Source organism: Octopus sinensis, linkage group LG1 (assembly GCF_006345805.1).
Source record: "Octopus sinensis linkage group LG1, ASM634580v1, whole genome shotgun sequence".
NCBI lineage: Eukaryota > Metazoa > Mollusca > Cephalopoda > Octopoda > Octopodidae > Octopus > Octopus sinensis.
Window position 1 is genome coordinate 23,153,330 of NC_042997.1, and position 23,543 is coordinate 23,176,872.

The window sequence follows — 23,543 nt, forward strand, 5'->3', positions numbered from 1 at the left end:
GCATAATTAAAATATAGTATTCTTATGAACATACACATAAAAGGAGTTACATCTCTCAGATGATTACCTGAATTAACTTTCTCATCTCACAATATACTGACAATACATTCTTAGTAATTATTTCTGTCTTTACTCTAAAGAGCTAATGCATAAAATTATTACCATCTGATGAAAGAATTTGTAGTGTATCCTGGCAATAGTATTATATGCATGTAGTTATATACACAGACACACGTTTATATGAGATAATATTAAGGATACATTGCAAATTGCTTCAGATTGTATCACAATTGTGTAATTCATTCATCAGGTGTACAAACAATCTATGGCTGTTTTAGAGCAAAAACAGAATTAGAACAGTGTGTTGCAGCATTCATACTCTGCTCTTTTCCTATCTTTATAATATTCTCCAATATCTCTTTCCATTATAGCACTCACCCTCCGTCTTACTTCTCTCAATGCCCTTTCACCACAGCTTCTTGTCCTTCTCACCTTTCTCTCTTTATTTACCCCCACAACCCCCAGCATCTTTCTTCAATGAGTTTCCACCCTAGTCTACTGCTCCCTCTTTGTCCCTTTCTCCTGATAGCTTCTATCTATACTTGCCTTTATAAAATTGGATAGCCCTAAATACTCACATATACAACCTACCCTATCACCTTTCGATCCCTGTTACTAATTCCTTTCTTTTCCTTTTCCTAGCTACAACTATTGTTACTCTCTCCACTCTCGCCCTTTTTTTTTTCAGCTATAAATCTGTTCCTCTCATTCTCCTCTTCTTAGGATCATCACTTACTCTTTCTTTGCTATTCTCTCTCAGTTATAGAGGTCACTTTAATTTACCTTGCAAGTTACAAGACAATTTTCACAAGTGCTGGGGGCCCACAAAAAAGCATCCTGTACACTCTTTAATATGATTGGTGTTACGAAGGGCATCAAGCCATAAGAAATTCATCAAACAAGGTACTGGAGCATGACACAATCCTTATATTCATCAGATCCTGTTGAACTATTCAACTCATGCCAGTATGGAAGACAGTGTTTGATGATGATGATGGTGGGTGTGTGTGGGTGTGCGCACAGTTTCTTGTCTTGACATCACAAAATAGCTGTAAACAAATGTTACAGTCAAACAGGCATTGTCATTTGTTTCCAATCTCTTGTGAAATCATGTCTGGTTATGAGGAATATAATACTCTGCATGGAAACAGGTGAAGGTTGGTGACAGGAAAAGCATCTAGCTCTAAAAAATCTGCCTCAACAAATCCCACCCAATCTATGCATGGTAAGATGGGAGTATACTTTGCCATTGTGGGTAATATCAGGTAATTAATATTGATAAAATAATTACAATTTACATTTCTTAGATTTCATGGTGCCTGTACAAATTAATGAAATGAATACTAATTTTTGAATTAAAATTATTTATGAAAATTAAACAGAGAAATTTACTCATTGCTATAAATAGATAATATTTTATCTGGTTGTTTAACTATCAATCAATTATAGATGTCACATTAATTCTATATAAGGTAGAGTGACATTTTTAGTATGAACAAGCAATTAATAATATTATTAGCATTGATGATAATATTTATCACACACATATTTGTACATGCATATGTACCTATATATATATATATAGCTACTTACTGCTATTGCTCCTACCCACTAGGGTGAAATCTACCATCTTTATCTGCCATTTCTGGCTGTCGCTTCCACATCTGTTCCAACTCTCAGACTTTCATCAGTTTATTCCATGTGTTTGGCCATTTTACAACACTTGAAAATATACACAGCTAAGCTAAGAATTTCTCTTATTTTTAATCGCAACATTCATTCAAACCCATCTAACTCGCAACATTATTAACCTTGTTTCTTGGCTACATGTATGTATATACATATTTCGTACTATTCTCTAAAATAATTCTTTCTTGTTTGTTCTGCTCCCTAAAATGACTAACCTCTTTTCTTGGCTACATGTATAAACATATTTCGTATTTTTCTCTAAAATAATTCATTCTTGTTTGCACTGCTCCTTAAAATGACTCTCTCTTGTTCATGGTTGCACCCACCCTCTCTCGCCCCCACCACCAATACCAGAAATCTCGTTTCTTATTTCTTTATTGCCCACAAGGGGCTAAACATAGAGGGCTAAACCAGAAATCTCGTTTCTCTTACCGGACATCCAGTTGCCCTGCCCCTTTCTCCCTCTCTTATATTTTTAATCTCGCTGCTCTTTCCTTTCTCTCCCCCTCTCTGGATTAACCAAACCAGATAGCAGCCCACTTACTCTATTTAACAATGACATATTTATACTTCTACCTTTCTTTTTTATTCTTTTTTTTCATTTATATCTGCAACATCAGTAATGCTTACATCCACAATGCTCATAACGCTTATATTTACAATGCCCCAAACACTTTCATATACAATGCTTCCTTACTCCCACCCCACAATAGAGGCAACAACCTTAACAATTCTCACATGATTGAATGACGGTAGGTTAAAAGCAAGAACAACTACTATGACGTCTGTTACCAAACAATCACGGGAACCTTCTTTTCAGGTACTGAATAACATCTATCCTTCCTGTGTTACCTTCCATATCTCTTTCCCAGTTTTCAGAGTTGGCACTGTAAATGTAGACACATTGAAAGATAGGTCTAGTGAGATTGTAGAGATGCTTGTATGGAGACATGTTGATATATGTTGCGTACAAGAGGTAAAGTGGAGAGGAGCTTCAGCCAGATTCCTCACAGGCAAAGCACATAGGTATAAAATCTTCTGGAAAGGTAATAGTGATGGAATAGGGGGTGTAAGAATACTTCTTGCAGAGAAATGGGTGAATAAGGTCAGAGGTAGTAAGGGTGTGCAATAGAGTACTTAAACTCAGGCTAGTCTTGCAGAATGGTATAGCCACAATTATCTCTGCCTACGCCCCACAAATGGGCCTACCAAATGAACAGAAGGATCACTTTTATGATATCCTTCTGCAGGCTACCTCAAAGACAAGTGACAATGATCCATCTCTGTGGTTGGAGATTTTAACAGGCATGTTAGACAGCAACCTGGTATCTTCCATGGTGTACATGGGGGCCATGGAATTGGTACCAGAAATGAAGAGGAAACTAGGCTCCTGGAGTTCTGCAATGCAAATAACCTATTGATCTGCAACACCAACTTCAGGAAGCCAGCCAGCCAGCCAGCCACCTGATAACCTATCAATCAGGTGACTCTGCTAGCCAGATTGATTTCATCCTCACCAGACAGCAGGATGCAAAGTTGCTCTTAAATACAAAGACCCTCCCTAGTGAATAATGTACCCCTCAGCATAGACTAGTTATTAGTGACTTTAGATGTGAAGCAAGAAGGATGCCAAAAAGCAGACCAATCTGGAAAAGAAGGACTTGGAAGCTTAAGAACCCTTCACATTGTCAGAGACTTAGGAATATCCTTACTGAGAAATTTGATGAGAGGGAGGAGGAGCTACTGTCATGTGACATAGAAGGCAACTGGTAATTCCTGTGAGACCTAGGATAACATGGTGGTGAAACAATACTGTAGTCAGGGCCATTAGAGCAAAGAAACAGATCTGGAAGGCCTAGAAGAATGGGGGTAGCAGGGGAATGTATCAGCTAGCCAGAAAGGAAGCTAGGAGACAGATATATATAGCCAAAGGAGTAGCAGAAAAGAAGTTTGCCAATGTTCAGTGATGTGAGGACCAAAAAACTAAAGTATTTTGGATTGCAAGACTGTGTGAGAGAAAACCGTGATGTCATAGGAGAGAAATGTGTCAACATGGATGATGCTGACCTTGTGGTTACTGATTCTGCAATGAAAGAGGCTTGGAGATGCCATTATGAAAGACTGCTGAACATGGAGAATGAATGGGAGGAGGAGAGTCTGCCAAAGGTTGACCCAATTGAGGGACCAGCTACCTGAATCGACAGTACTCTAGTAGATAAAGCTCCTCTATGCTGATGACCTTGCTCTAATAGCAGAGTCACTACCAGAACTAGAGACAAAGTTTAGGGTGTGGAAGCAAGGTCTAGAATCAAAAGGCCTTAGGGCTAACCTAGCAAAAACCAAAGTCTTAGTAAGTAGGAAGGCTGACAAATCACAAACCCCTTCAGGTAGATGGCCATGCTCACTCTGTAGAAAAGGCATAGGTAGAAATTCCATACAATGTACACGGTGTAAGTTATGGACACATAAAAGGTGCAGCAACATCCACAAAAGGTTAACTGGGAATATAGTTTTTGTGTGGGACAGATGCACAGAGGCAGTAAACAATGAAGATGTACAGAAAACAGATTCCATCACATGCCAGGAGGAAAAACTAGAGGTAGTCGATAGCTTCCACCACCTAGGCAACCAAATCTGTAGTGGGAGTGGTTGCTCTGAGAGTGTAGCGGCTAGAAGAATAGCCTAGGCAAAGTTCAGGGAGTTCCTACCTCTGCTGGAAACTAAGGGCCTCTCGTTCAGGATGAAAGGTAGACTGTATGATGCATGTGTGTGAACTGCCATGCTACACAGCAGTGAAACATGAGCCATGACTAATGAGGACAAACATAGGCTTGAAAGAAATGAAGCTACTATGATTCACTGGATGTGTAATGTATGTGTGCATACATGACAGAGTGTGAGAGCCTTGAGAGAAAAGTTGGACATAAGAAGCATCAAATATGGTGTGCAAAAAGGATGTCTGCACTGGTATGGCTATGTGTTACATATGGATGAGGATAGCTGTGTGAGGAAGTGCCACACCCTACCTGTGGAGAGGCACGCCCAGGAAGACATGGGATGAAGTGGTGAAGCATTAACTCTGAACGTCGGGCTTCACAGAGGCAATGACAGGAGACCGAGACCTTTGGAGATATGCTGTGATTGAGAAGACCTGACAACTAAAGTGGGATTGCAGCTATAGCTGATGCTAGTGTTGTATGTCCGGCCTATTTAAAAGTACCCTTGATGTATCAGGCGATATGATATGCTTGAGAAGACCTGTTGAATCAAGCAAAACCAATATCGTAGCTGTGGCCAGTGCTCCTGACTAGCTCCTGTGCCGGTGGCAAATAAAATGCACCATCCAAACATGGTCGATGCCAGTGCCCCCTGACTGGTTCCCATATTGGTGGCATGTAAAAAGCACAATCTGAACATGGTCAATGCCAGGTCTGCCTGACTGGCTCTCATACCGGTGGCACATGAAAAGCACTATCTAAACGTAATCGATGCTAGGGCCACCTGACTGGCTCCTGTGCTAGTGACACATAAAAGCACCCACTACACTCTCAGAGTGGTTGGCATTAGTAAGGGCATCCAGCTGTAGAGACATTGCCAATTAGATTGGAGTCTGGTGTAGCCGCTGGATTTCCAGACCTCAGTCAAACCGTCTAACCCATGCCAGGATGGAAAACAGACATTAAATAATTAAGATGATGAGGATGATGATATATATATATATATATATATATATATATATGAGGGGAAGTGAAAAATTCTCCACACTTTCGCCATAACATATCTTTCTGCTCATATGTGCATATAGTTGGTACTATTGTGGTCACGTGATCGAATTTTGAGCCTGATCATGCCATTTTTCCTTCTGGCTTTATAGTGTAAGCATGGCTGCTCCACTAGCAATGTGCACCAAAGAAGAACATAGAGCAGTGAGCTGATTTCTCTGGTCAACAGGTGTGTCAGGTGCTGAAATTCATCAGAGGCTTTTAGCACAATACAAGGACAGTATACTACCACATAGAAGTGTGTATGAGTGGATTGAGAAGTTTAAAAGTGGCCAAACAAGTATAACGCACAAAGAGGGAGCAGGATGCAGTCGACCTCCACCACTGACAAGAATATTCAGCAAGCTTGAGAGATGGTCATGGTGAACTGGTTCACCATTACCATCTCTTGGATCATTGCTCTTTGTTCTTCTTTGGTGAACATTGCTAGTGGAGCAGCCATGCTGACATTGTAAAACCAGAAAGAAAAATGGCACAATCAGGCTCAAACTTCAATCACGTGACCACAACAGTACCAACTATAAGCAGACATGCACAGAAGGCAGTGTGACAAAAATTAAGATATATTATGGTGAAAGTGTGGATAATTTTTGACTTCCCCTCGTGTTGGTGTGAGTGTTTGTTTTTATGTCAAGTTATAATAAAAACAATTTTACTTTAAACTAAAGGATTACTCAATTTTTTTGTTAAGTACATATTTATAATTCTTTGACAAGAATCATATTGACAGTAACTTCAAAGTTTCAGCCAACTAAGCCATCATATATATAATTTTTGTGTCCTGAGAAGGCTTCACTGAATTGATAAGGGTATACACCTCTCACTATGAGAGAGGATTTTTTTCTCCACAGTAAATTGCAGAGAAATTGCTTTTAAAATTCATAAACATATTTGAACTCAAAGATTTTTTTTATAGATATATTCATGTAGCAGTATATATATACTGTAACAAAGTGTATTTTCACCAGCTCTATTGTTCATAATAATATATATTATGATATATATTTAATGTCAAAGTTATATATATGACAAAGTTTTGAAATAGACATTCATCTGGCAACATTCTATACAAATATTTTTCAAACATTTTTTTGATTTCTATGTTTAAACATTTTTTGTTAGTCCTCCCTTCCTCCATTTCAGAATACACAACTGGCTATAACTTTTCTATCTATTTTACATAGTGTGAAAGTGTAGCTCACAACAACACAATGCCAAAATAACCACATAGACAACAAAATAAACATGTGATTACCATAAAAGAAATATTCACACCCACCAACAACACTTTACATTCTGAAGGTATGACTGAAAGTTTAGAAACACTGGTGAAGAATTGAGGAGCTTATTGTTCCAAACAAACTGCAAGGGCATTATATGAAAACATGAAACAAAAAATATAAAAAGGACAAAAACATAGTAATGTTTCAATACATGCCTATATGTACAAATATTTATATGAATATATATGTGTGTGTGTATCATGTATCTTTTGTTTCAGTTATTAGACTGTGGCCATGCTGGAGTACTGCCTTCATGAAATGATCCCAGTACTTTTTTAAGCTTGCTACTTATTCTATCAGTCTCTTACTGAACCACTAAGTTAAAGGGACATAAACAAAACAACACCGATTGTCAAGCAGTAGTAGGGAACATCCTCAGACACAAAGATACACACACTCATATAATGTATATTATCATATGACAGGCTTCTTTCAGTCTGTCTACCAAATCCACTCACAAGGTTTTGGTCAGCCTGAGGCTATAGGTGAAGATACTTGACCAAGGATCCACATAGCAGGACTGAACCCAGAACCATGTGGTTGGGAAGCAAAGTTCCTACCACATATGCACACACATACATTCATAGATATTTATATACAACTATATAGGAGAGCATGTTGGATGGTTAGGTGATCTTTTGTATTTATTTATCCACAAAACAAAAGATCACTAACAATTACCAAACATTTTTTTGTTCAAAGATTCCTTCACATTCTTGAACTTTGAACCAAAGATTATGATTTTACATTTAACCTCTGCATACAGTCTTTTGTTTTCTGGAAGAAAGATTTTACAAAATCAATTTTCTATTAAGCTACCCACTTCACCTGCTTTCAGAGAACCTGTACTTGTTTGACATCAAACTTTCAATCATTTGAGTATGCATGGAGGTATGCCAAATCATAAACAAATGACACTTTGAGCTAATAATTAGAAACAGCTTATGCCACTTTACACTACACCCTTCAAATGTCATTTAAAATGAAGGGCCTACTAGACAATATAGTTCAGGATATATATAAAAAAAGGTAAATAGATTGTGAATCTGAAAAACATTTTTTTCAATATTTCCAATTTTTAAATCTTTCTCCCAATTGGCTTCTGGAATAAAGACATCCACCAGACACAAATCTGAAAGTATTAAGCACAGTGGTTCTCAAATACCAGCCTCTCTCACCTCAGTCAAAAATATTATTGCAATTTTTTGATGTCTCCCTTTCTTTATTAACAAGAAGGCAATATATAGTTTGCAGCCATATAATTCTTCCTAAGTTTTTTAAAGTCTAAAACCATCCTAATCTTATCAAACTTAGCACTTTGTCCACACCTTTTTTTTTATTTACATATATCCACCAGCACAGGAGCTTTCCTCTACAAGAAACACAGTGTAACTTCCACTATTGTACTGCCCAACCTTCCTTTCTTCCAACACGGAGGCATTCTAAAGATTTCAATGCAATTTCCATTTGCCCCTGGTACTGAAAAAGTTTCCTGCTTTTGCTATAATGTAGTAATTCTCAAATTTATAATTAGCAGGTTCTCCCCTACCATAATATTAGGGAGATTTTATCCATAAACTCAAGAATGAATCAATTTCTTATACTTTAAAGTGGTCCATAGTTACTCATGCTAAACCATATACTAGCTATAACAAGCACAATCTTTGAATACCCGGAGTCGTATCTATTATGCAATCCACTGATTGTCTGAATGAACATGATAGCATAATTTTTAAATGCTGACACTGATTATGTAACCTATTCCCAAAATTCAAATAACAATCCCACTCTACATCATTCCCTTATTTCTCCCCTACCCTCATAGACATTCCCCTTTATTTACCTTCACAACCACCAAATCTTTAATCAGTAATATATTCCCTATAACTCCGTATTTCTTATTTTATATCTATTATCTTTCCTTACCCTTTATACCCTGAAAATTCTCAAGATTCAGTGGTCCCACTCCCAAACTATACAGCCGTTATAGTGATGACTGTATCGGTGCAACCTCACTCTCCCACGAACATCTAGACTCCTTCCTCTCTTTTGTCAAATCTTTCCATCCTGCCCTTCACTTCTCCTGCACTATCTCTGACACCTCTGTCTCCTTTCTTGACATTTCGGTCAGCATTCATCACTCCCCTCTCACCACCTCCATCCACCACAAACACAGACTCACACTTATACTTCAACTTCTCCTCCTCCCACCCTAAACACACCAAGCTTTCCATCCCCTATTCCTCCATCTACACAGGCTCTGCAGTGACGACCATGACTTTGAGACTCAGTCTCAACTTATGGCTCACCACTTCATCCTACGTGGATATCCCCACCACCCTTGCCAGAGCACATTCTGTGGACCGTGCATCTGTTCTCTCCCTGCAAAACCCGCCCGCCGTCTCCTGCCTCCCGTTTCCCCTCACCTACCACCCCACCACTCCAACGCACCATTCTCTGTCTAACCCACACCCCACCCTTGCTTTTCCCACTTTTGCTTCCCCCACCTCCCAGCAACAAAAAATGCTAAAACAGGTCAGTTCATCTCAAATTCTTTGTAAACCTATGTGATGACCTGATATATATATATATATATATATATATATATATATATATATATATACACCGGAGTAAACACATAAATGTGAAACAAGGTGGAAAAAATGAGTACTCAAATACCAGTGGTAGAGTAATATGCTTTATTTAAAGCAGCAGAAAATTCAACAAAATCTGTTACTCTGAGTTTCTTGTTGCCGTTCATCAGACAGTTTTTCTGATGAACGGCAACGAGAAACTCAGAGTAACAGATTTTGTTGAATTTTCTGCTGCTTTAAATAAAGTATATATATATATATATATATATAGGCAGACATGGCGGATCGTCATTACACCCACTCCTGTTTTTTTTTTTTTACAGAAACCCACATTTTCAGCTACAGAAATTCCGAATCTGTAAAAATTTTTCACTTTTTTCCGTAACCCTAACCTTGAAACCCTAACCTTAAAACCCTAACTAGAAAAATTTTAGGAATTTTTTTTTCAGAATCATAATCTGAATTTTTTTTTCAGAATCATAATCTCCGTAATTTTCCGCATATTTTGACGAAAACAAAAATTCTGAAAAAAGTTTAAAATGAAGAATTTAGGGGGAGGGAGGTATTTTCAAAATGCCGATTTTTGCTAATTTTTTGCAGATTCGTATTCTCCGTAGCCGAAAACGGGGGTTTGTGTAGGAAAAAAAATTAAATAAAGACGGGATTTTTTTTTTGGTTGATGGTGGTGGTGGTACAAATGGAAATCTTGCTATATATGGAGAATATGATTCTGAAAACAAAATTTTTTTAAAATTTCAATAAAAAAAAAAAACCCACCCCTCGCGAACATAGGATGTTTTTAAAACCTTTCGATCATTGCGCATGCATAGGGGTTTTTCCAACCTGCGCATTAAATATGCCTTCAAGAAGTCTTTCCACGTGCTCCCTCATTGAAATTGAAAGCAAGAAAATTTTTTTGGTTTTGCGAAATTGTAAATTCCGATAGTGAAAACAGTAATCTCTGAAAAACCGTAATTTTGAAATGCCGATTTTTGCCAAGGGTCAATACCCTGCTATGTCGAGTTGGACAAAATTTTTTTTTTAATTTCAATTTCACCCCACCCATCACCACACATTAATAAAATCAACAAACTGTTTGACACACGTACATACTTTGTACGCATTCCGGACCCTTAAGCAGAGTAGATCCGACACGCGCACCCACATCAGTCAGCGGACGTGCGCACCGGACGCACACGAGCCAGTCATTAGACTAGTCAGCACCCGTGATAAAAAAATTTAAAAACTCTCCATATGTATAAATGTGTAAACTGTAAATCGGAGGGAGGGGAATTTATCTATCTATCTATCTATGTAATATAACAAACAACCGACAGAATGAATGAAAATAAAGCAAATTTTGAAATTGAAGTAAAATGTTACTCAAAAATAGTCATAAAGAAAAGTGAGGATAAAACAAATTTTGAAATAAAATCTTACACAAAACTAGTCATTAAAAAAAGTGAAAATAATGAAATAAAATGTAATGGATGTATGTTACTGACATCAAAAGTAATCGTTATTCAAAAGGGAACCATTCTGAAAGACGTTTTAGAATATTCCGAAAACATTCATCGTCAGTTTTCCCATTTTTTCCCCACCAAAGAAATTTAGCTAGATGGGATTCAATCATATTTGTGTACTCTCATCATACTTTCGAATATACTTTTTGCATTTTCCCAGTAACATTCAACTGAGTAAGTATGCACGTTAGTTACTGGACCCACAAGGTTTTCTCTATGGTTCACTTTGAAATGGGAATACCGTGGTTCGACCTCAATTTCAGCTATTCCATTGTATTCACTCCAACAATCAGAATGGACAGTCGTTCTTGGTTTTATAAACTTTCTGATAACGGGGAACAGAGTTTCGGAGGAACGATTATTCACAAACACCAAAAATCCTATTTTGTCTTCTCTGTCCCATCCTCCCAAAACCCACCTCTCCTAGATAGATAGATAAATCTCACCCCACTCCGATTAACAGTTTACACATATTCACATGTGGAGGATTTTTTTTTATCCCGGGTGCAGACTAGTCTACAGACTAGCGCGTGCGAGCGGTGCGCGCGTCGGGTCCACTCTTCTTAAGTAATATCCGCATTCCAACACAAGTGTGCCCCTTCAGCTTTGTTTCCTCATAACTTTCACAAAAATGGATATTTGCGATAAAATAACGAAAGAAATATGTAATCAATCTACTGACCTTTCTGCAGAGATGTCTTTCAGAGAAAATTCCCGGGGTAAAATGAGGTATACTGTGACAGAAAGTGAAACTAAAGTGTTCATTTTGTTTTTACGACTGAAGGTGTCTTTTCTACAAAATGTCGCGCACTTACATAACGTTGGAATTTTGGGGGATAAACCTCGGCAATATGTTTTAGAAATGTATCGAAATTCTGGAGCAAGCTGGTTTAACACTTCGTGAAGTAGGGTGCACATTTTCAATGAATATTGAAGTTGTACGACGCTGGTATTTATTTATAATTAAGCAGACCAAGGTTTTAACATGAAATTTCTGATATTATTTTCACTTTTGAGCACGTTTTGACGTGTAGGGCGCTGATATTTATTGAAAATTATGCAGACCAAGGGTTTAACATGACATTTCTTCGATATTATTTTCACTTTTCTTATCTTCCGTGTGTGCCGTTGGAATTTACCTCGGTTGCATGTTTCAGAAATGTATCAAAATTTTGGAATCTATTTCTGGCTGTAAAGTCATACATTTCTCTGTACATGCATTCGTTCACACGAGACCATTTCATATCGCCCGAGGATCCGCTGACGTCCTTGATCCATCTTTTGATTCTTTACCAAAAAGCCTCAATGCGGTTCGTGCATGCGCCGTAGAATCCTTGACAGTTCAGTGAATAGGGGAACATGGCGGACCGTCACCACACCCACCTTCTGCTTTTTTTTTTTTTTTTCGACTACCGAAATACCGAATCTGTAAAAAAATTATTAAATTTTGAAATACCAATCTTTTTACAGATTCGGAATGTGGGTTTCTGTAGTAAAAATAAAAAGAAAAAAAAAAAGAGAAGGGAGTTTGTGGTGACGGTCCGCCGATGTCAGAAACATACGTCCATAACATTTGTTTTACCTGCGTTTCATTGAAAACAAATTCGTATCGCAACCTTTGGTTCTTTATTAAAATACTTTTGCAAGAGTTATAATTCCAATTGGTTTGAGACATTCTGTAACACTAAAATAATTCATTGATTTTAAAAGACGAAAATTATTTTGTACTGCACAAATTTGCTTTAGAACTCCCATAACAGTCGACACATGTGTCTCTTAGCTTACTTCTTGTTCAATAAATTTGATATTTTCTACTCGGTTGAAAACAAAGATATGTTTGAATCTAGATAATCTTGCGCGAAATTGTCTTCATTCTGTTCCCTTCTTTCTTGGCACAATTCAACTGAGTAAATCGATAAGATAATTTAAATTTTTTCTCAATCTTGAAAGAAATTTTGGTTAATGTATACTTTAAGACCCGACCAACAAAACAAAAAAAATTGTAGTAGGTGTAAAAAAAAATGTGTATTAAACGAATATAAGAACAAAAATTTGGACCAACGACCCAATTATAATGAAATCTGTGGGGAAAAGACTATGAAATAGAAAGAAATTAGTTTTCGAAAATGAACACCTTTTTGGAGTGAGAAAAACCGAGCAATCCTATTTGGCTATTCAGCGCAATTTAAGTACACTCAAAGTAACAGCTAATTCGCCCTTAACCTTTTTTTCCATTGTGAAACCATATTCAACACCGTATTTATGAATTTGTCTCTTACCATGATACATAGAATGTGTTTACTTTAATATCCAGCTACAAAAAAAAAAGTGTAATGAGTGTAAAAAAATGTGTATTAAACGAATATGAAGAAATTTGCGCCAACGAACTGGGCTGTGGGGAGAGGACTTCAGGAAAATACGCAAGATCCGATTTTTTTCTCATAACTTTTAGGAAAATGGATATCTTTTAATGAAATTTTGGAGAGGTGCGAAACTGCGTTAGCCCCAAATTTTGGCATTGCCATTTTGGTATTCTTTCGTTAGTAGTAGTAAAGTTGTTCAGAAAAGCACGTGGTATTATGTCGAAATGTTAAAAAGACGAGAAAAATGTTTTTAATGGCAAAAGTAAAGAAGAAGCACACCCGGTGGCTAGGGTTAGGGTTTTTGTTACGCCGAAAACGGGTGGTGTACGTATTCTTTACCTTCGCCTTTGTTTGGCACTCAACAACTTAAAGTTATGGAAAATAAATTTACAATGCACTCACAAAATCTATTGTGTACCGACAAACATACAGAGATTATGTACACGACCAGACATTCAATTTACGTTCACAAACGTACTGTATATCGTAGTGTATTTATCATCAGTGTATTTCATGATAATATCAAAAAATTTCATTCGCAGCCAACCACATTGCAATCTGAATTTCGAATATGAACTTTTTTTAATTACACTTTGATTTAATTTTAATTTAAGGAGTACAATAAAAGGAACTAAAATTACATGGCCGGGTAACTCGATAAATTCGGGACTAAAAAAGAATTGATACGTGAGAACAAAATTTGACTGAAAAGCAGTTAAACTGTTAAGTTTGGGTAGCCACAGACAATAATGGCAAATGACGTGCCCAAATTAAACTATGGATACGCAAGAGATGCTTGGCGAGCTGAAAAAGAAGACTTAATACGAAGCAGGTGCGCTGGAGTAATTAGTTACCAGAACATACGTGAAAGAAACCCTTTCAAATGTGTAGACAGCTGTTACTTCGGTAACCTAATTAACTATGGTGCTGGGTATTCGCAAAGCTTTGTAGCTTGAATAAAGAAAGTTTAGGGAGCTGTTAACACTGCTAGCAATAAAGAGATTCTCTCTTTGAGTGAACGTTGTTGATAGACTTCCATCTGATTAGTGACTGATTCACTGCATTTCTGATAGAAGAGCGACAAAGGAATGTCTAGTTTCACTTGGTAGTTTGTAATTATCACATAATTTGTATTTTGCTTTAGTCCATATTAAATATTTAAAATTCTCTTCGTCTGTCATGAACTTATTTAGTAAAGCCCATTATTATTATTTTGTAAAGCATGGAATAAACTGCCTGCGTCAGTTGTTGACTGCCATGACACTGCATCCTTTAAGGCCCTCATGCTTTCCGAAATCCGCCGAAACTACACCTGATTATATATACACTTTAGATGAGTTGTAGTGCACCTGAGCACTGTACACAATTATTATTATTATTATTATTATTATATTATTATTATTATTATGCACAAACACGCACATACATACATACATGTGAGTATGTTTAGTTAGATATATGTATGTACATTAGTGCCAAATAACGGAATATGTATGTATAAGGGTGCGTGCAAGTAAATCTCCTTGGTTTGGCCTCATGGTATGAAGTGGCATTGTCAATTGCATGTATGTTAAGTGTGTGTGTATGTATGCACCATACAAACGAATGTGTATGTATGGATAAGTGGGTGTGTGAGTAAATCTTATTGGTTTAATAGCCTTTCTGAATGACTTGTAAAGCACCTGTGACAAGGCCGGTGACAATAAGGATATAGAGCCAAAATGAAGATTGTAAGCAGACAGAATTTGGTCTCCCTGCCGTGCTTGATTTCCTTTGAAGTGGAACAGTAATAGATGCAGAGATAAGACATTCTTCCTGGTCCTGTCCAGCTATTTACATGTTAGAATGGTTGTTTATTTCCGTAAAAGTCAAGACAAGGGAAAACATCGGATCGTGTGAATTTTCCGACTCCTCTCCCTACCTCTTCCGAAAACATTTTTCTCAGAAATTTATTTATAATCGTAATCTGTACCATTTGAACGATATTGCTATAAAATTTCAGTAATATATATCCATTTTCCTGAAAGTTACGAGGGAAAAATCGAATCTTGTGAATTTTCTGAAAGTTTGCGCAAATTTTTGTTTTCATATTCGTTTTCTACACATTTTTTTTACTCCTAGTAGGCTGGGTTATTTGTTTTCGTGACCGGGTTTTAAAATATACATTAACCCTATGGTTAAGAAGAGTGCATAAGTTGTTCGTTTATTTTATATTTTTTCTCATTTGTATGACTTTGTAATTCGGTGTTGTTCTTTGTCAATAGAACGCTAAAAATAGCATGAAACAAAGAGAAACTAAAGATGATCTTACAGTGTCCTAGACCCCCATTTGCCTGAAGACACGCAGATATACAGCTATCGTTGGATTATATTTAAACAGTTATGTGCATAATATGTGTAAAATTAAGCAGTTACCAGCTGATATTGATGTACTGAAACAATTGTAGTGATTTGGAATAAAGCCTGTTTGTTCCATCTTCATGTATAAAGATTCTTTTATACATACATACATACATACATACATACATACATACATCATACATACATACATACATACATACATACATACATATATGGTGGTATCTGCATCTACATATACACACGCACATACATACACATATACCACTACAATCGTCTTCAGTTAATGTTTGTTTTCCATGCTGTCATGGGTTGGATGGCTTGACAGGAGCTGGTAAGGCTAGGGTTCACATCAGGTTCTATAGTCTGTTTTGGCTAGGTTTCTATAGTTGGATGCCCTTGCTAATGCCAACCACTTTACAAAGTGTACTGAGTGCTTTTTATGTAGTATTATCACTTGTGCTTTTTATGTGGCACCAGCACCATTACTTTTTATGTCCTACCAACACCAATGCTTTTTATGTGACACCATGGTTTTAGGATATCAATTCCGTTGTGGTGGGCAGGTCTTCTTGAGGACAACAGTGCACAACATATCTAGGTCCTTTCTTCCATAAAGCTCAGTGTTTTGTGGTCGCCCTTCAATACATCATCCTATGTCTTTTTGGGTTTCCTTCTTCCACAACTTTCCTCCACTTTAAGTGATTAGCACTTCTTTGTACTACTGTCCTCATTCATCTGCATCACGTGACCAAACCAATGCAGTCTCCTCTCTTGCACACTGCATATAATTCCTCTTATGACCAACTTTTCTCTCATAGGGGACCATGCGATATGAGGTGCGAGAATGGGTCTTTCGTACCACATCACACAGCTGATACAACATAGAGATATTGAAATAGTACAAACAAATGCCTGATGGAAAAAGACACAACCATATAAGACTGAGTAAGAGGAGATTTATTGATACGTTAACATGTGTGTCTCTGTGTGCATCATGTATACAGAATAATAGACAGGCCGTCATGAGAACAAAGTGCATGTGTGTGTGTGTAAACATAGATGTATGCATGTGTTAAGAACATATAAGGATGGCAATGAAGATGATGATAGTGAAAGAGTCTATAGCCATCGAAGTGAGATGCAAGTTCACAGACACAATAAAGATGAATAATACCAGTTTGTAGTTAGTCGTACATGAAAGTTGAAATACTGTATCAAGAAGTTACGGTACCGAGCCAGTTGCAGGTATATATTGTATGTGAGTTGTGGCTATGATGCCTGGGTCACTTGATACAGGAGTTCATGCAGGTTGCATATTCGCTGTTGATCCATGGTGAAGTGTTGGAACCAGGGTGAATTGCTTGCTGAGCTGTGTATGTAGAGAGATGATGTTGATGACATTAAGGACATGATGGTGGCAATAAAGACGGAAGTTGCCATAATGTTGTTGAACGAAGTTGGTAAGTCTCAACATAGGTGCTGTGGCGGTGGAGTCATCGTTGTTGCTGAAACTGGCCGTGTCTTTGTGGTCAGTGGCTAAACCTTAAAAGGTCTGGAACCAAAGATGCTGGAAAGAAGAAAAGCTGAGTTTTTTATAAGAAACAGTAGGCTCAAACAGGATAGAGAACAGGCTGTCCCACATGATCCAATTTAGGGCCTCCGACTGGTTATACACAGCAAACTGGCGCAATCAAGTAAGAGACAAATTGCACCAATATCAACCAATCAGAGTAGTGGACACAATGGGATCCAAACAGTGGCCAAAAGCTAGCTGTTCCCTGCAACATTTGAATGCATGTATATATAATAAAGCGAGAGAGGAATTTCACCCGAGTCTCTGCTACACTCTCAATATGCTAATGCTCTCTTGTACATATACACTGGCATTGCACATCCAGTGGAGAATACCAGTTTCATTCCACTCTAATCTTTGTATGTCCTCTGCATCCAGGGCCCATGTCTCACTACCATGTAGCATTGCAGTTCATACACATGCAGCATACAATTTTCCTTTTACTCAAAGAGAAATACCTTTGGTTGCCAACAGAGGTAAAAGCTCCCAAAACTTTCTCCATCTTATTCATATTCTTGAAATTATACTTTCTGTACAACCTCTTCTGCTACTAATTAGGTCATCCTGGAGGCAGAAATTATCTACAACTTCCAGAGAGCTTCTGGAACATTTGAGGAAATCAATTTCTTATGCATCTGTAGTTTTTATGGCTCCTGTATATCTTCCACATACAAACACTACTTTCTCTGTTAACCTTCATTCTATTTCACTATATGTCTAGAGCTTGCACTGGGTACACAAACTAGAATTTCAACCTACTCCCTTCCAACATATTGATCAGAGCCATTTACCTGAAATGGGAAGTGTCCTGTCCAGTCTCTTGTTTACTAAGACTTTGGTCTTTGCTAAGTTAACTTTGATTCCAGGTTTTGTTTCCACACCTGGAATTTCCTTTCTTTTCTAATTGTGTGCATGTGTGTGTATCTGTGTGGGTGCATGCCTGTATGTGCAGTTATATGTGTGTGTGTGTGTATATCCAAATCCTTAGATCTTACCATTACGCATATATGTGTGAGTGTGTGTGTGTTTACATATATGGATGTATCAGATTGTATATTAGTATACTCCCATAGGTATAAGAACATCATTTGAATGCCTGTACATCAGTATACATGCCTCAGTGAGTCTAGGTATATGCTTACATGTATGTGTACATGTGGATGTACATCTGTCTCTGTGTGTATGTGTGTATATATATATATATATGTCGCCTTACTAGCACTTGTGCTGGTGGCACATGAAAAACACTCGAGCAAGGTCGTTGCCAGTGCCGCTGGACTGGCTCCTGTGCAGGTGGCACATAAAAAGCACCATTTGAGCATGGCCGTTGCCAGTACCACCTAACTGGCCCTCATGCTGGTGGCACATAAAAACACCCACTACACTCTCAGAGTGGTTGGCGTTAGGAAGGGCATCCAGCTGTAGAAACACTGCCATATCAGATTGGAGTCTGGTGCAGCCATCTGGTTCACCAGACCTCAGTCAAATCGTCCAACCCATGCTAGCATGGAAAGTGGACGTTAAACGATGATGATGATGATATGAGTAAATGTAATACATTTAATGTAATGTAATACATTTAATAGAAAAAAATGTACTTATGTATGGATCAAGTCCACTCTACCTATTTAACTTTTGATATTTATATTCTGTAAGTTTGACTATTTTATATCCATATATCTACATTTTTCCTATTAAATGTATTTTATATTCTGTGTTAATTGACTTGCCTAACTTGCTTCTCATTACTTGCACACACACATTATTATCTATATATGTCCTCATTCTATTACTCCTCTCTTGTTCTCACCTTGATAATTAAGAATGGTGATTCTGGCAAAGATCTAAATGTGGAAAAGTATTTATTGACCCTCATAAACACTTTTCAATTTCCTCTCTCTCTTTGCATTCTATCCCTTTTCTTTATTTTCTTTTTCTCTTCCTCCTATTGTTTTGGATTCTGTACCTGTCATTCTAACTCTATTCCAAGAATATAGCTTTTTAAGTATATTTTTTTACTGATAGTTCTCTTTTTACATCTTTCTTTACATCTTTTCTACTTCTTATAGAAATTCTTCATATACTTAGCTTTATACATACTTTAAAATTATGTTATTCTAATTCTGGGAGGAGCTTCTCAAATTCCTGTTTTCTTCATTCCCTGCATACATATGTGATTTTTCATTTGTAATACTTTCCTGCGTGTGTGTGTCCTACCACTGCTTGGCAACCAGTGTTGGTGTGTTTACGTCCTCATAACTTAGCAATTCAGCAAAAGAGACTGACAGAATAAGCACCAGGCTTAAAAAATAACAAAAAGTCAAGTACTGGGATCAATTATTTGACAAAAATTCTTCATGGTGGTGTTCCAGCATGGCCACACTCTAATGACCAAAACAAATAAGAGAATAAAAGAATATGTATAAATGTAAATGTTTGCCCAAATAAAATTGCACCTCATGTTTGAAGCTCTGATGAAACTATAGGGTGATACTCAAGCATTCACTTATAAGTAAATTGGGATAGTGCTACTTTAGTGTGCAGTCTACCACAGTTTCCTACTTTAGCATGCGGTCTACCACAGTATCCTGTCTACGGTGTGAAATTACTTTTAGTGTGTGGTCTCCCGTTTCTTATCCTGTTACACTTTAGCGTGTGATCTACCTCCCCTATAAGAACTTTATACTACAGGATGATAAAAACAAATTGAATAATGTTGAATAATGATTTATTAATAACTTAGACTTAAATCTTAATTAACGATACTCACTTCATACATCATTTAGGAATGCCACAAACAAATTTCCTGCATCTTTTCTCAAAAATTTCCAATTTTATACATTTACATAATTTTCTTGAACAAAAGGAGCATTGTCACCACTTATCAGCTTCCCATGATTGTATTTCTGCCGACCAGCATATCTTGCCTCATCAACTTCAATGAGGTTGTTGTTTGTCCCAACCATCTTACTGTGTTGACGATGAGAAACAATGGTTCTACAAACCTCTCTGCACATGTACTGGAAGGCTTTCCTGTTATAGTCACTGCTTTATTCATGGGTATTACTATTATGAAAAAGAACACTAGCTCTAAAATCTCACACAAGCTCAAATTGCAGTGCAACTTGTTGTTGATGTCCATATAGTGAAAAAAACGGTTACCTTTCTGAATAGAATACAAAGTTTGACATCCTTTGCAAAAACAGTGAAATTTAAGCCAGCATTCTCCACTTCTGTCACATTTTCGTTTTTCTTGCATGACACTACCCACATCGATGATAAGGGTCTGCTTTTCATGATGTATCCAGAAGATAGTTTTCTTATAAAAATGTAACTGCTGTTTCCTCTGTAAAAATTATATGTCTATAGAACTCCTTTAGGTGATCATTTGATATAACTTTCAGAAATGTCACTTTTGATCAGATGTTGATCAGCTGTTAAGGTATGGCATTAGGTAAATTCCGTAAAAATTTTTTATTTATTTTTGTGGGTGGAAATGTACATTTCGTTTGATGTCAGCATAAAGTGAAAGAGAGTGAAAATGGACAGGGACGTGTGTATGTGTTGATAGAGGATCCTTAAAGAGGAAGCAGCTGTCTTTAGACTTGAGTGGTACCACAAATGAAGACCGAGGACCAAACACTTGTCCAATCAAGTGATATACTGTTTTCAGGTCTTTACTGTCATATGCTTTCTGGATTTTTTTCAGAAATATCCGACCACCATTTGTTTTTCATTTGTCGTATCTTTCTTTGGAGTGATGATTTTATCCTTTTGAGAGACTGCAGTAAGGGCTTTTTCTCTTTATCTGGGGCCCCTAGGTATTTTTCGTGCAACTTATTTTTATCTTCGAGAAGTTTATTGATCTGTAGATTGTTTTCATCAAACCAGTCCTGATGTTTTCTGTTTCTGAGACCAAGAACTTCAACTCCAATATTGTAAATAGTGGTCTTAAACTGAGCCCAAGTTCCAACAAATTCTGCTTCTCCAATAGCATTCCTAAGATTTGCCTGCACCTTAGAGTCCCTTAATTTCAACACATCAATACGTTTAAGGACTTTTATTCCTCCAGATCTTATTCTACGCATAATGCGGAGTTTCAATTTACTGCATATGAGCATATGGTCAGTCCCACATTCTGCACCTCGCATGACTCGGACAGTGCAAACATCTGGAAGGTTTCATTTCTTGGTGATAAGGTAATCAAGAATATGCCAATGTTTGGATCTTGGGTGCATCCAGATAGCTTTTCGGATATCCTTCTGATAAAAAACAGTGTTGCAGATGATGAGATCAAGTTTAGTGCAAAGCTGAAGAAGACAGAGACCATTGGTGTTCTTTTTGCCCAAACCATGTCTCCCAAGTGCATCCCAGGTCTCATAATCACATCCAACATGGGCATAGAAAGTGCCAAGAAGGAGGATCTTATCTGCATTTGGAATCGACATCATAACTGATCTAAGATCTTCATAGAAATCCATAATAGATTCATTGCTGCTATCAAGAGTATTTCGACAGAGATAACAGTCATAAAACGATTGCATGATAGAGGAGCCTGAAGATACATAATCCTATTACTGAAACCATTAGGTTGTTCAATTTTGTGGGTTAACTTGGTATGAACGGCAAAGTCAACACCCCCTACTTGTTTTTCACCCTTTGGTTTACCCTTCCAAAAGAAAGTGTATCCAGCATCTGTTCCTGTCAACTGATCTTCATCACTCAACAAAGTTTCAGAGAGTGCAGCAATGTTGATGTTATACCGAGCCAACCCCTTGGCTATTATGTCAGTTCACCATTCAGGGTTACTTGACCCTTCATGATCAAGAAGTGTCCTGACATTCCATACAGCTACCCATAATTTATGTTTCTTGCTTGCATGTTTTCTCTTCGTATTCCTCCTGCTGTAGTGAACAGCTGTCAGCTGCAAGTTGCTGACCGGCTTAATGGTAGAACAGGCTTTTGTTTGGGTCACCTTTTCTAGACCTTTCCCAGATTTCTGGGTGAGCAGTGCTATCCTAGAGAGGGCTGCTCTGATGCTCTCGACCCCACCAAAACATACTGCTGTTCTTTCAACAATGCAGCAATGTTAGATGGGCCCTGAGCCACCCAAGTGCAGATTCGTGACTATGTGCTCCCAGCCCATTAAGCCTGCACATCTTGCCACTATTCCATCGCTGTGGGACTTGAAGAGATATCTGTACATTTAAATATCAATGCTACACTCTTGTACGACATGTATAGCACCCACTCTTCCTGCAAAATCTGATAACCAGTGACAAACCAAGGCAAGATGACTGGGTGATTATGGAGGTCGCATGTTTTATTATCCTGGAGTTTAACCTCTCTAGTGGTTTTATATCAGAGTGTCCTTCTCCCAGTTTTTGCCCAACCAAAGGCTAACTGCAAGACAGCAGTGAAGGATTTGAATTCAGAGTTACCTTCTCCTAGGAGCTCCATCTAACCTTTTAACTACATCCACAAAAACAAACAAATCAGATACAATAAAAGAAGTAAAAATACAAATATATATATATATATATAAAACATGTACATGCAATATCATCATCATCATCATCATCGTTTAACGTCTGCTTTCCATGCTAGCATGGGTTGGACGGTTCAACTGGGGTCTGGGAAGCCAGAGGGCTGCACCACGCCCAGTCTGATCTGGCAGTGTTTCTACAGCTGGATGCCCTTCCTAACGCCAACCACTCCATGAGTGTAGTGGGTGCTTTTTACGTGCCACCGGCACAGGTGCCAGACGAGGCTGGCAAACAGCCACGATCGGATGGTGCTTTTTACGTGCCACCGGCAACGCACATTTATTCAAGAATTAAAAATGTAAATAAATATATATACAGACACACACACATACCAAACACACACACACCCAACACTCACCATACCAAACACACACTTAGCACACATATCCAAAATTCAGCCAACTATATATATATATGTATATATAATTGGTTGGCCATTGACTCTTAAAAGTTCTTCCTCCCTTTTACATGTCTTGTTTTTAGTCTTGCAGGGTGTCCAATACACACCCTCCTCACCAAGTGGAATTGGTGGGGGAGCTGGTTTTGTCGCCGACGACCTGACCATGTGACAGTCAATCATCAGTCGCTTTAGTAGTAGAGTCGTTGTAGTTGTATGAGTCAGTGTCAGTTACGTGTGATATACAGAGTTTGAGTTATCATCAAGGTAGATGTTTCAAAGTCATTGTCTTGCAGAACCATCAGCGATAGCACGATAGATGGGTCAAAGATAATTAGACGTAGAATACCGCCACAATATATTAGTGGCGAC

The 23,543-nt window shown here is 37.7% G+C and overlaps 2 protein-coding genes across 8 annotated transcripts in view; one reads left to right on the forward strand and one right to left on the reverse strand.

Annotated features, from left to right (window-relative positions):
• Window positions 1-11,939, reverse strand: part of LOC118767727 — a 79,813-nt gene extending 67,874 nt beyond the window's left edge. For all 3 annotated transcript variants that reach the window (XR_005003659.1, XR_005003666.1, XM_036512792.1), the window contains exon 1: window positions 11,614-11,939. Coding sequence is in view for 1 of the 3 variants with exons in the window: in XM_036512792.1 (XP_036368685.1) it covers window positions 11,614-11,849 (236 nt within the window). In the remaining 2 variants the exon portion in view is untranslated. The remainder of the gene's footprint in view (window positions 1-11,613) is intronic.
• Window positions 1-23,543, forward strand: part of LOC115219177 (CKLF-like MARVEL transmembrane domain-containing protein 7) — a 77,570-nt gene that overhangs the window by 44,670 nt on the left and 9,357 nt on the right. The window contains exon 1 of one of the 5 annotated variants that reach the window (XM_029789288.2): window positions 1,870-1,889. The exons of the other annotated variants lie outside the window; for them this stretch is intronic. The gene's annotated coding sequence lies outside the window, so the exon portion shown is untranslated. Of the gene's footprint in view, window positions 1-1,869; window positions 1,890-23,543 lie in introns of those variants that run through there. 5 annotated transcript variants of the gene reach the window in all.